General features: G+C 39.7%; 1 protein-coding gene across 11 annotated transcripts in view; it reads left to right on the top strand.

Moving 5' to 3' along the window:
- Nucleotides 1-14,089, top strand: part of ppp1r12a (protein phosphatase 1, regulatory subunit 12A) — a 67,210-nt gene that overhangs the window by 22,867 nt on the left and 30,254 nt on the right. For all 11 annotated transcript variants that reach the window (XM_042510959.1, XM_042510958.1, XM_042510950.1 and 8 more), the window contains exons 2-3: nucleotides 4,474-4,604; nucleotides 9,638-9,756. In XM_042510959.1, the coding sequence (XP_042366893.1) occupies nucleotides 4,474-4,604; nucleotides 9,638-9,756 (250 nt within the window). The remainder of the gene's footprint in view (nucleotides 1-4,473; nucleotides 4,605-9,637; nucleotides 9,757-14,089) is intronic.

Here is a 14,089-nt window from a genome sequence, read left to right as displayed (position 1 = left end):
CTTCTGTCAAAATATGTACTTAAACGCACCTCAAAGATGATGGCTGAAGGTGCTCTGATGGACAAGATGCACATTTATTATTCATCCATCCAAAAAGAAATGACCAGTCAGTAGGGCTGCATGATAGAAGAAAAAACTGAAAATGCTGTGATTTCTTTTTCGGTATGTATTGCCTTGATACAAATCATGGCCCTTTTTAGTGTCATTCTATTGGAATCTGAGCTTATCTTGATACTTTATGCTGTTTACTGTCGCTTTAGAAAAGCATGCACTTTACTTTGTCTGCAGCACTTCCCGGCCAGTCCTCCTCTACAAACACACACTGGAAAGTCTCACTTTAAATGCCACCTGGCTACGTCACATGATATATATATACATAACCTGTTTTAAAGGGGGGAGGCTTAGCCGGTTTCATTAGTCATGGAAAATGAGAACCATTTTTGTATCAAGTGCCTCAAAAGTTACATGTTTGAGTTAATTTGCCTTTCTTGACATTGCGCTAACTGTGTTGCGACTCTTGTGCATGTGAACATTGCGGTGTTGATGCTAAAAAGATATATCATGCAGCCCTACCAGTCAGTATTCTGTATTTATGATCCAAAAACTGAAACAGCGCAAGGACAGTACAGAGTAGGCTACAATTTAATGTAAGTCATACATATCAAGGTATGTCTGAATAAATAATTAACACTTCAAAAGGTCTTTGCTTCACATTTGTGTTGTAATTATAATACACTTCTGGAGAACAGGCACAGCAACACATGAACCAAAGAGTGTGATTGCCCATGGAAAATAACCACATACTCCTGCACCCTCATTGGGAAAAATGGAGCTCATTACATAATGGCAGAGTTAATGTGATAGTAGCTACACTTATCCTGTTAGAAGCTGTGGGTGTCCAGATACTTAAACTTGAACCACAGGTCTGCTTTTGCTGACATTACCAAATTGTGAACTTGGATGGGGACCACAAGCTGCCATTTGTTGGCACAGGAGTAACCACATCATTTGCACATGATGGTGACGTCCAACTAACAAACCCTCGAGGGTGACATTTTACTATCAGTGAGTGCAGCGTACTGTCACAGTAATATCTTGCTTAGTTGTCTGCCCGGTAACAAAGTCAGATTTCTAAGAACAAGTCCGTCTGCACCTGGAGGAACTCTGAGCTCCCACACACACAACTGAAGACATCATACACACACACAGTCAGATAAGCTCAGTGAGGCCTTTGCAGGCGCTCTTCAGCTCTGGCCATGTACGGCGTTGTAAACGGCCCAAATTTGGACAAGGATTCCAGCCAGATAGTCGTGTGCCCTGAACGTGAGGCCGCTGTGTGTTCATGTGTATCTGTTTCCCTTGTCAACGCTGTTGTTGTCATAGCAACCCTAGGAGAGAGAGCGAGACAGTCCAGGCACAGTGTTCAGTGATGGGGGTGAGGGGATAATGGTGGCAAAAATTTGGTTTTAATATTGTGGTAATTGTTTCAAGTGTTTATGTGTGCTGATTTTTTACTACAAAAACTGTCAAGCTGTGAATCTGTGTTTCCACAGATCTGTAACCTGCAGCATGTTGAATAGCTTGAGAAGAAGACCGTTTTTCAATTGAGGACTTTGTTTATGTGGCCACAGCTTGCATGTCACCATGTTTACGTGTCGTTGATTTCAGGTCACTGCGGGGCCTCTGTGCCTCCTAAATGACAAGTGCAGTGCTCTCCATTTCTGATTTTCCTCCGTCTTGTTGTCTTGGATGTTGTGCAGAAAAGTGACCTCCTTGACAGCTTGCTTCCTCTTAGGCATGTGGCCAAGTGAAGCTGCTAATGCCATGGCTGTGTATGCATCACGGCATATTCATTTTTGTAAATATTTAGTGTGCAAATCTATCGATTTACTTGACCCATGCAAGAGAGAAATACTGTCAGTTCCAACTTTTTGGATAAATTATTCTAGGAAGATAACATTGCTACTCATGTTTGTTCACAAAACAGCAGAAGCTTAGTGGTTAGTAGTGTTGCCCAACAGTGAGGGGGTCGTGGGAAGGCTTATTGTCACAGGACAAAATTTACAGTGATGCAAGTTCTTGGCAGAATGCTCCCAAAATTTGTATTTTGGGGGGATATTGTCTCCCTCATTTGACTGAAGACAATGGGGAAGAGACAGGAAATACGGAGAGAGAGATACTGGCGACGACATGCAGCAATGGCCCATTGTCAGACTTAGAACCCTGGGGAATTTGCAATTACATGTTCGTTCCACTGTAGACCACCAAAATGCCCCCAGAGACAGACATTTTGGTTGGCCTTACACAACTTCTATATTAATTCATCATGCAGAAATCAGTAGGTTTTAAACAAAGAAAATACTACAGAAATAGAAGCATTATCAGCTGTTTAATTGCTTTCCAAAAACTAAACACAAAACAGTTGCTTGGTATAGAACAGAATGTCTACTAACATTGTTCTATCAGTGTGAGCTTAACAGGTCAGTGTCAAATGTTAACCAACCTGTAAACATCACAACATGCATTGTATCTTTTTAGAAATGCTAGCAGCATTTCAGGCTGCAGCAATCCCCAAAATAGCCCACAAATTCCTGGAGGGACTGAAAAATGCATGTTTAGAAAGTACATAACCGCATAAGGCAAGATAATTGAGACTTGGATTATACTTCACAGGTTTTGTGAGTTTGTAAACAGTTTTGATATAGTTTTGCTGTTGCTGCTGTACCCTTGTCAATATTTGTCTGTTTTCTATGGAAATGTGAGAGAAATTTTCTCCAAAAAATTAATGTAACATAGCGTTACTAACTGATATACAAATGGCCATTTTGTGGATGAATCAGTCCTTTAACGAACACTTGACTGACAGCCAGTTGTGTTGATTATGCATAACAGAAACCCAAAGGACGCCCACCCTGGTGCAAATTCAGTTTCATGTTATAGGTAAAAATCACAACATCTCCCACTCCATCTGTCAGCAGATCTTAAATTAGATCTCTCCCACTTGCTGCTTTTATTTCTGTGGGTTTCACTTTTGTTTTCACTGTGCCATCGGTCGTATACGGTTTGGTTTGCTACAGAGAAAATAGTTAACCAACATCATGAAGGTATTAAGAAAATGCATGCTAAAGCGCGCCCATCTTGATGTGGGTGCTTCTTTGGTGACAGTGTAGGACGTGTCAGTCATTATCAGACATGCATGATATGTTTGTGGGTGGTCTGCTAGTTTTTAACCAAGCGTTCTGGCTTTCCTTTGACAGTATGCCATAAAATCATGTGAGGGAAGTCTGAGGTTGAGTTTTAAATGTTTTATGAGTGTTCAGATTTTCTTCATCATGCTCCAATTAATTCTCTCACCTAATGCCTGTTCAGGACATCCTCTTTAGCACTTTGAAATATGGAGCAATATCACTTTTCGTGTGCTGCTATCAGGCATCTTTCACAAGTATTTCAACTTTTGAACTGAGAAAATTGGTGCAATTTTTGTCAAAACATAGGGAAAAAAGGCAACGAGCAACTTGAAATGTTTCACAAATTGCAAGAAGTACATAGATTTACTATTTTAAAAAGGTGAGGGTTAAATGTCTAGGGGAAAGGAAGAAAGCTAAGGAAAAGCTATACTTATAATTACCACAATTACATATCTAAAATTATTTTGCAGAAGTATTCTAAATCTTGAGGCACTTTTCTAGGTTGTTTACACTGTTTTTTACACTAATTTAATGTTATTTTCTTGTACTTTTTTACTAATTTTTACAAATTTTTTGTGTCATTTCTTCTTTTATTGCTCATTGCCTTCCAATGTGTTTTTTTTAAATAAGTCAAGCCAATTTTCTCAGGTTTCAAGGGGTTAACCAAGAGGCTGGCATAAGATCTGTAGCTTGTCCCCAGCACCAGAGAATGACACAGGTCCTAATGACTAGAATTGATTAACTGAACGAATTTGCTGGCAAATGAAGCTGTTTAACTTCTGCTCCACCACAAATGTGGATTTAATCGAGTGATTCATCAGCTGCTTAGTGTAAGAGAAAAACGTACAGTTTGTTGGTTATTTCCGTGGTTTGATTTATCACACGTTAGAAAGTATTTGGCTAATGTGCAGAGCTGAATGTTAAAGTAAAAGCAGTCTTTCAAAGTGTAAATGAATTGTCTTTCTTTTTGCATAAAGCAGCTGCAGCATATAGTCCCAGTACCTCACTGCCTCCATCAGCAGTACTACGCTTTGTGGTATTTCAAGCACTCTTGTTATGTGGAGGCATTTTGGGAATGCTCCGGCTGCCAGAATTCCCCAACAATTCTGGACGCATGTGGCAAGCAATCACACAGTGCAATGCTACTTCTGTGCAAGCTGTGTGTAACTATAGCACAGGCATAAGCTCATATGTATGTGTGCATTTCCACATAGACACGCAGGGTAGGTCATGCTCTGTGCTTCTTGCAGTGGCCTTACGTCCTCTTCTTTCTGTCCTCTCTCAGGCATGCATAGATGACAATGTCGACATGGTGACTTTCCTGGTGGAACATGGAGCCAGCATCAACCAGCCTGATAATGAGGGCTGGATCCCCCTCCACGCTGCAGCTTCCTGTGGATACCTGGACATAGCAGAGTAAGTACTGAGAGGCCTGTTTCTAAGAAGCAGCAGTATCTGTTTCATCAGGTTTCTGCAACCTCATCCTCACATCCTGTTTTGTATCTAGCATATTTTTTTGTTTTTTTATAGCAGCACATTTATGAACCTTGCAGTTCAGTTTGTGTGAAAACATCAGTGTGGTAGGGTTAATAAGGTTCCTGTTTTAAGGTCCAGCTGCTATGATGTGTTGTTGCTCCTGTCAAAATGTGACGAGAGCTGTGTTCTGTGTTTAATGATGGCTTTTGACGTGTTGATTCTTGCATGTGAGCTGATATGCCCATGGGCATTTATAGTGTACACAGATGCCAATTGGCACTTGTTGAGGATTTAAGGGATTCAAAGGAAATTTGTCAAAACAATGTAACAATAAATGCAGAAACCAGAATGGGGTGCTATGCAACCTTGAAGGGTATGCATGTTTTTGTATCACTAAGTAACTAATGGGAACAACAGTTTTTGTAATTGGTCCAGTATTAAGCAAGAGTGCTGCAGTTGGCAGCATCAAAACACGCTGCAGTTTAACCGCTTGGGGCATGCTTGATGTCATTCAGCGTCCAAACCCACCAGAGCTCACATATTTACACAACTAAATGTGTGAAGTAAGGGGTTATTTTAACCAAACCAGAGTTGGTGATTATTGGGACAGTGGAAAGACAAACATAAACCCTTTTTGTTAGTTTTACTTTGTTTCTGTCACCTTTAAATGGAGTGTGTTTTACAGTGATAAAAATATCTGGTGAGTTTGACAATAGCAATTTTCTGAGCTGTTTCTGGTTAAACTAAAAGGTTACTTACTCTTTAACCAAAAAAGGTCTGTCTCTGTAGGGATTCTATCCATAAGTTGTCAGACACTTAGTTAAATAATCTGAGCCTGTCACTGGCAAATTCAAGCATTTGTAGTGGCTGTAAATTAAAGGTGCAACCATGCCCTAAGTAGTTATTTTGCACTTCCCCACTTACTTGTTAAGGCTGCGCAGAAGCACTCTTAACCAGTTTTACCATTTGTTGTAACATTGTTCGACAAATTTCTTTTGAATCCCTCAACATTGTCAACAACTGCCAGTTGGCACCTGTATACCGCCCATGGGCATTGCAACTAGCACGCCAGAATCAACACGTCAGAAGCCATCGTTTTCAGCAGCACGCAGTTCTCGATACATTTTGACAGGAGCAGCAGTGCATTTGATAGCTTAGACACACATTGTCAGAGTGATGTAATCAAATATGGAGAGATCAGGCCACTATAACTGGAATCGAGCTCTAGAGTTGCTCTGTAGTATTTTCTTGCCCTGAGTCCTTTTCAGGTAAGAGGACTGCTCACAGGGAGATGTTATCAGAGAATATTTAAATAGGCTAAAGGGGCTGAAGGAGCTCAGTTGTACTCATTGTTCAGCATATTGGGAGTGTGCTGTGACCTGCTTTACTTCTGTGTTACATTACAGGAACCTGGCTACAGGTTTATCCCTACTATTGATGTTTTCCCAAAAAGAAAGTGCAACTGCTTGTAGGGAGATAAACATTTGGCTTTTGTACAAAAAAGCTACCAGGCAAATTCCAGCCCGCTATTATTGTTGTAATCAGGGTTCCCGTAGATCATTAAAAAGCCTTGAAAAGCATTGAATTCATTAATCTGAAAACACAGCTTTCATTTTTATTTAAATCTCTCAAATCAGTCTTTCAAAAGTCTTTCAAAACGCTGAGACATTGAAAGCATGATTTTATAAATCTTTTTTTTTTTTCAAATATTGCATTGTAAAATCTTAAAATTTCTGGTAACATATACTTTTTAAGAAATTAGTTTATTGTATGCCTTTTGCATTAACCCATAAGAGTTTTGCTGCATGACTAAAATGAGGTACAAGGTAATAAATCCAATGCTTGTCCCTAATCTTAACTAGTAATTTATGTTGGTTCGTGATTTTTTATTTTTGGTTATTATAATGTTTTTTTTTTAAATTTCACTCAGAGTGGTGTTAAAAAAAGTTTTTTTAAAAAGCCTTAGATTTAACTTTGATGAAAAGAAGATCTACAGGCAAATTCTACACGAACTGCTGTATTAAAAATGTCAACGCAGTTCTGAAATATTTTAGTGTTTTTGACGTCTCAGACGCAACAATTCTGTGTCCAGTAGGCCTCATGAACCCAGCATCAGCACTGGCTAGTATTACAGAAAACAAGAAGTTTTTTGTTGTCAGACAATGACTGAAAAGGTCAAGTGGTTGGCCTGATACGGGTGACTAATGGAGACATCATGCCATGGAGTGAAACTCTGCAACCTGATGTGGGCGGTGAGCTCTCAGTAGACCCATTTTTAATCCCAGCATCCTCATTCACAGTAACGGGAACTCCAGAGCAGGACTGTATCTCTGAGTGTCACCACAGCCATCTAATGGTAGGGTTGGGTTCGAAATCCCACAGTGGGGCTCCAGACCACAAAGCCATCAAACCTAGTAAAGCTGAACCAAAATAGGCGGAATAGAAAGTCCAATCAAGAAGATATAAAACTTTGAGACGTAACTGAAGTAAGTTGCCATTTGGGGGGAAGTCATAAGCGCTGAGTGTGTTTCAAGTGGTGTGTTGGCCTAATGAGAAGGGCCTGAGTCTCACCGCGGCTTTAATGGGAAGCAGCTGAAGCCAACATGTTGAATGGGTAAAATGGTCTTGAATCTCTGTTGGGGAGACGAAAATACAAAGGGTTAAATCACTAAGTGGCCTTTGATACAGTGTTAAAATTTGGTTGTCAGCAATAATTTATGGAGGTTTAAAGGGACAGTTCACTTCAAATCAAAAACATATTTTTCCTCTTACTTGTATTGTTATTCATCAATCAAGATTTTTTTGGTGTGAGCGTTGGCGATATATGTTTTCAATCTAATATAATGGAAATAGATGACTCTCGGCTTGTGGTGCTCAGTGCGCTAAAAATTTTTTTTTTGAAAAACACAAGAGCAATGTCTCTTTCCAAAAACCATGATCCAGTTACTCCAAATAATCCTCAGATCTTGTTGAGAGCAATTTGATGTATTTTATTTGAACTAAACTACACCCGCCAACCATATCACTGCACAGAAGGAAGCGTGCATCTGCTGCTAGCTCACCTAGCACCACTGAGCTAGCTAACGTAACAACTCAGCCAAGGAGGACGCCATTAATGTTTACATCTCACGCTGTCACAAGTCTCTCATCCATGAGTAGATGCACGCTGTCTTCTGCACGGTGATATGATTGGCGGGTGTAGTTCGGTAGAAAGAAAATAATTCCTACATGAAACTGTGAGTTTCTAGTTTTTTTTCAACAAAGTCTGTGGTTTGTTGTTTTTTGAGAAACTGGGTCATAATATATTTATCACTCTGTTTATTGATTTGTCACTCTGCTTGGAGCAGCATGAATCTGTTTAACACTTGGTCACTCTGGATTTGATCTTGTTGTCAAAGTGTGTTGTGGTCAAAGACACTTTGAAATCCGATTTGAGTGGCCGGACTGAGGCGCATGTGTTGAAACCTTGAGTGGCATTTCAAACCACCTTCACATGAGGTTTGGGTCCAATTTGAAAAAATTGCACTTGTATCTGTTTTTTTGCTCGAGACTTCCTAAAATCAATCTGAATATGCCAAAAAACGATTTGGTGTGGCTGTCTGAACAAGGCCCAAAACTTGATGTTTAAACTAAATCATCTCTAAAATTAAAATTTTCCCTTAAAACTGCCTTGTCATCAGCAACTTCTTGCTGAAGCAAGCACCACTTAACCTCTCCAGTACAAAGCATGTGATTGGGAGTAATTAATGCTTTAGTTGAATCTATAGCAGCAGTTACGTACTATAAGATGAACCAGACGGTAGTTTAGTGTAAAACCCAAAGAATGGTAAACATCCATGCCTTGTCTGGCTTTGTGCCACTCCTCATTCAGACGCCTCTTTGTCTTTATTCTGTAGGTGTGGCGAGTCTGCTCTGTTTGCACAGACCCTCTGCAATTTAAACACACTGTGTGGCTTAGGATCCATTAGCATCATACTTATTTGAATACAGACCATGGTTATTTACCTTTGTCATATAGTGTGTGTGCTGTAAGTTCAGTGTGTGCTGAACACCAGTACAGGACTTGTGCATTACTGGTATGCTCTTGTCTCTATAGACAGGACCCTTTTACTCAATTTTTTTTGGGGGGGGTGGGATATTAATTTTTGCATGTCTTATATAGGATTTTAAGCAGTATAGAATAAAATGACAAAAACTTTGCAATAGATAATCAAGCATTTAATTATTGTAATTAATTCCCCCCATGCAAATACTATTATGGGTGAATAGGGCTGCAACTAATGATTGTTTTTGTTATTTCTTTAATCTGCAGATTTTCACAATTAATCATTTAGTTTATATATGTCAAAATTGGGGAAAAATGTCAATAACAATTTCCCAGAGCCCAAAGTGACGTCTTCAAATTGCTTCTTTTGTCCAACTAACAGTCCAAAACCCAAAACCTCTGAATTTAAATGACAAACAAAAGCAGAAAATGTTCACATTAAGAAGCTAGAGCCAGCAAATGTTTGACATTTTTACTTGCAAAAATGACAGAAACAATAGATCTTTTATGAAAATAGTTGGTGATTAATTTTCTTTTGATCGACTACTAAGTTAACCATGTAATCATTGCAGCTCTATCAGTAAATAAATTTAGTTTGGCCTCAACATGTTGGGAAGATATGACAGGCAAAACAGGAGATGCAGAGTGTTATCTCGTGTCAATCCATTTTGGCGCTGAACCAAAAGCAGCATTACACAGCTCCTGTCCTTCAACTGTTTCCTTGCCAGTTAAAGGAAGTGACAGTTGACCCTACCTCAGTTTCTTTTCACCCTGTCAGAGGCTCCAGTTTGACCTCAAACTCTAAAAAAAATTTTTAAAAATCCACCAGACGCAAATCTCTTTCAGAGTAAGACCACTTTGGACAATTTTATAAGGATGTTTATATGAATATAATCTTAGTTCAAACCTTAATGTGTTGTTGTTGCAGGTATCTGATCGGCCAGGGTGCCAATGTAGGAGTTGTGAATAGTGAAGGTGAGACGCCGCTGGACATCGCTGAAGAGGAAGCGATGGAGGAGCTTCTGCAGAATGAGATCAACAGACAAGGTACGGTGTTAAAGACGTCCTGTATGGTCCATGTTGGACCACTGGGTCATACTTCTCTCCTAACAATTTAAGTACAGATAATATTCTGGGGTTCCTGCAGATTAAAAAAAAACATTCACATATCGACTTGTATATAGTAAATGTGCAATTTCAACGACGGTGTCACATCAGCGAGGTTTTCTAATGGTGCCAGAGCATCTGTCACTATAGCAGTCACAGCCTGAAATGTCCAAACCACTAAGTCATCACATTTCATGGCCGTAACATCTCAATAATCATTATTATTTTAAAATATTAGAACAATTATCAGTGATTAATTCATAGTGCTCACGTTTAATCTGACTTTACAGAGTGCTTCAGCCGAAAAAAACTGTGATCACTAACAGGGAGATGAATGTAAATAAAAATAACAATGAACCTTAGCACTTACAAATCATTTAAAATGATCTTTATGAATATGCCTTTGATTGACATTTTATAGAGCAAACAACCTCAAAACAGTGTTTTACGTCCCTCAACTTATATTAAATCTGTCATCATGTATCACATCATCATATCACCTGCAGCGATCTCAGTTTAAATCATCTTCACATTCTCACTGCACATTCTTCCTTCATAAACTCCAGTTTAGTGTGGGAAAAGGTGTTCGCATGGTTTTTGTGCATTCGTGTCGTTTATGCGTCTGGCCCCTGATGTGTCAAGCATGTAAATGGCGGGACAGGTGTTAGGGGCCCTTTGTGTGTTTCATGCATGTATGAGTATGTTGTCAAATAGAGCCTGAGTTCTCATTTAGTGTCAGTCACCTGCTGTTTTTCACTTGCTTGGTTGAAGAAAACGTACATAATGTAGAAAAGTGATCCAGCTGTGTTGGGAGCACTCGTGATGATTCAAAACTGAAAAAGTCGAGTATTTCTATTTCGGGCCCCGGCATTCTTGAGTTCATGAAAGGCGCCTTCCTATGGTGAGAGGCCACGCACAGACGTGTTAACCGGCCCAGGCCAGAGGGGGGCTCCTCAGATCACTAATAAAGGTTGGCTGACCTGCCCCTCTCTGTGGCACTATTTGCCACTTTTTTTAAAGAGAGATTTCACCCCCAAATTCAAAATATTCCTCTTACCTGTAGTTCTATTCATCGTCTAGATTGTTTTGGTGTGAGTTGCATAGTGTTGGCGATATCGACCATAGAGATGTCTGCTGTCTCTCCAATTTAATCGCCAAAAAAGTACATTTGAAAAACTGGTCTCTTTCCAGAAATCATGACCTGGTTACTCAAGAAAATCCACAGACCTTCTGAGCATTTTTATGTTGGATGGCGGATGGAGTTCGGTTGAAAGAAAATAGTTCCTACATGAAACTGCTCAAAGCCAGATCTGTAGTTTCCGTTGAGTAATTGGGTCATGATTAATTAAGTGCTTTATTTATCGCTCCGCTAGTAGCAGCATGGAACTGATCACTTGAATTTGGATTAGTTGTCGTCGTTGTACAGCATAATGCCTTCAATATATTGCCATAGTTTTAAGTTTTTTGTGCGTTAGTATTAACTGTCTAATACCTCAAGCTTCTTTGGAGGGGGGACTGTCAATCTCTTCAATACTTTAAGTTGAGGTCCAAGTGTTTGAAAGCACACAGCATCCCGTGATAATTACACTCGAGTGTTATTTGCATGTTGCAGTCCTTGTCCATGTTATATAACGGCGGCGAGACATGCACCCACCCGAACCTCAAGCATCTCGGCCAGCGGCAGCTGTCAGCTTTTATTTCCCGACGTCTGACGATGTGCTGCCTGGTTCTGAGCATCCGCATCTGCCTCCTCTAAGATCCATCACTGATGGATGCAAAACAAAATGTGCATCTTTATTTACCGTGCTCACCGACCACAGAATACATTTTCATTTTGTTGACATTATATATTCAGGTTTGAGGCTTATTTATTTTTTTCTTTAATGCAGACATGCATAAATCTGCTTTTGAGATAAAACTCAGCTGAAAAGTGAATTTGCAATGATCCTGGCCTCGGGCAGCTGCAGACAATCCACAGCTCAGTTCTCTGTGCGAGAGGTAGCAGGCAGCATTATGCAACTAGCTGTTGTGTAATGCTTCTGTATGATTGTAATGTGATTTTCTCCTCTCAAAGAGACACCAGTCATGGGGTTAAACTTGTTAGCAAGTGGCCATGGTTTCCCCCTCAGCAGGGACAGCCTCTAGATCCTCTTCTTGACCCTGGCTGGGTCAAGTGACTGGACAGCCCTGTAGGCTGCTGTCTGTCCTTGAAATGGACTGAAGGTGGACACTCTCACAATGTTTCCAAACCAGTGGTTCCTCCACTGGTGAGTTGTGGGTCCATTCTGAATTGACTGCAAGTGACTCATGACCATGTTTGTGAAAACACTTTATTACTACAGTGAATTTGCTGCTCAGTGCCTTTATTTTGAAGTGTGATTTCCTGCTGTGGAGTGAGGTTTTTTTTTTCTGTCTTAGAACAGTAGCTATTTTTTTGCCCTGCTCTTGGTATTATGTGGTCTTTTCTTTTTTCTTTTTACCCTCCCCAAAGCTACAAGTATTTTTCCTCGAAAATCCCAGAATGACTCGGTTAAAACGCATGAAGTGTTCAGCAAACATGATGTGTTTAAAGACAGACAAAAACTTGAATAACCAGCAATCATTTCTATTTTTGCAGTTTCTGGCTGTGACAAATGGTGTCATATTTGGATATGTTTAATTTGTCAGGCCCATGGGTTTGGAAGGCATCTTATTTTTTAAAATCCCCAAAAATAAAATTACCAAAAGTTTTCAAAGAGAAAAGGCATGTTTCCTATGTTACCTTTTTTTTTTTCCGGTGGCGGTAAGCTCCCGATGTCCTCAAATCTTAGAAACACCCTAGTTTTAACTAATTGCACTGTATTCTTACAATATGTTTTATATAATTTTCTTTTAAGTCTTTGTGTTATTTATAGTTTATGAAATAAAATTGGTCATTTCTTTTATGTGCTGACCTTGGAACTAATGTCGAAGGTAAATCTGGACCAGTTGGGAACCAGTTTTAAATCACACTCTGCACCTGGTCCTGAGACACATGGATTATTTGCATTGTTGTGAAAGCTTCCTCTCAGCTCCAAATGTTTTTTGCCCCTTTTGTTTTTGTTTTTTCTAAAAAATCAGTAACTGCATTACCTGAGAGGATCCTGGTGCTTGCTTCAGGGTAGATTTCTGTAAATATTTCATTTTGGCTTTACCAGATATACTAGAGGTACTGTTTTTTTGTCAGTGAGCTGAAGGGGGGAGGCAAATCCTTTTTTGGTATATTGAATTTTCTCTTTACCTTCTCGCGTGGAAGATGTACTGTTCTCTTGTAAAATCTTAACTTTGAACTGCTGCCAACTCCTCCACTCAGTTCTTGTTCTGTAGTCCTACTTAGAGGCCATTAGGCTGCCAGCTTTTTATAGACACAGTGTAGGCTACTTCCCAAGAGATCACGGGACACTGGTCTACCTGGCCAGCTCCTATTGCCTACATTATCTGAACAGCCTTAAGAACGATCAGGCTCATTTTCCTCCATAGTGTGTGTGTACTGCGTTTAGCTCTTACTTGACAAGATCAGATGGATTTACATCACAGCTCAAGTTTAAATTGTAGCATTTCCGTGTGTGTTTCACCATTTAATCACTAAATAGGGATATAGTATATACATACCATACTGTAAACTTTATGTTGTTTTGTGTTTTGTGACAATGTTTTGTGACAAGCAGTTTTTCAAACTTTTGATGCACGTGAGTCATGATTTTAATAGGGATGGGTACCAAACTTTAGGAGGATTACCACTCAAATTACCAGCTCGCATTATGGTGCCGAATTTCGGTACCTGAGAACGTGCATCTTGGTAAGAGAGTGTGCTGTGTCCCAGCTGTGATGTGGCCACCAGCAGCTTATCACAGCCACTCTAGACAACTAAGGACAGAACGAACCCAGGTCACACCCAGAACGTGGCGCAGCGGCGCCTGGTGGAAGCCTCCTCATGTCGAAGCCGAAGAATATCGCTTTTTTTTTTTATCTCACACTACAAATATGCTCTTATTTTAATCTATGCAGCTGTTTCTTTCAGCTCCATGCAGGTTTGCGTTTCTGCTGCATCTCACAATTATTATCATGACCTTAGCAATTATCTATGCTCAAAGTCCAATTTTTTTGTTTTTTAGGACAATATGAGCGTAAACACAAGGTTGATGCCATATTAAAAGACACTGAATAAATATATTTAGCTACACATTGCAACCTAGGTTCACTTTTTAGCAGCTAGAACAGCAGCTAGAAGTTTGCATTTATGTTATACAACTAA

The sequence above is a fragment of the Plectropomus leopardus genome, chromosome 22 (genome assembly GCF_008729295.1).
Source record: "Plectropomus leopardus isolate mb chromosome 22, YSFRI_Pleo_2.0, whole genome shotgun sequence".
Classification (NCBI taxonomy): Eukaryota; Metazoa; Chordata; class Actinopteri; order Perciformes; family Serranidae; genus Plectropomus; species Plectropomus leopardus.
The sequence above is the reverse complement of the archived record's forward strand: the minus strand, read 5'-3'. Positions and strand labels throughout refer to the sequence as shown.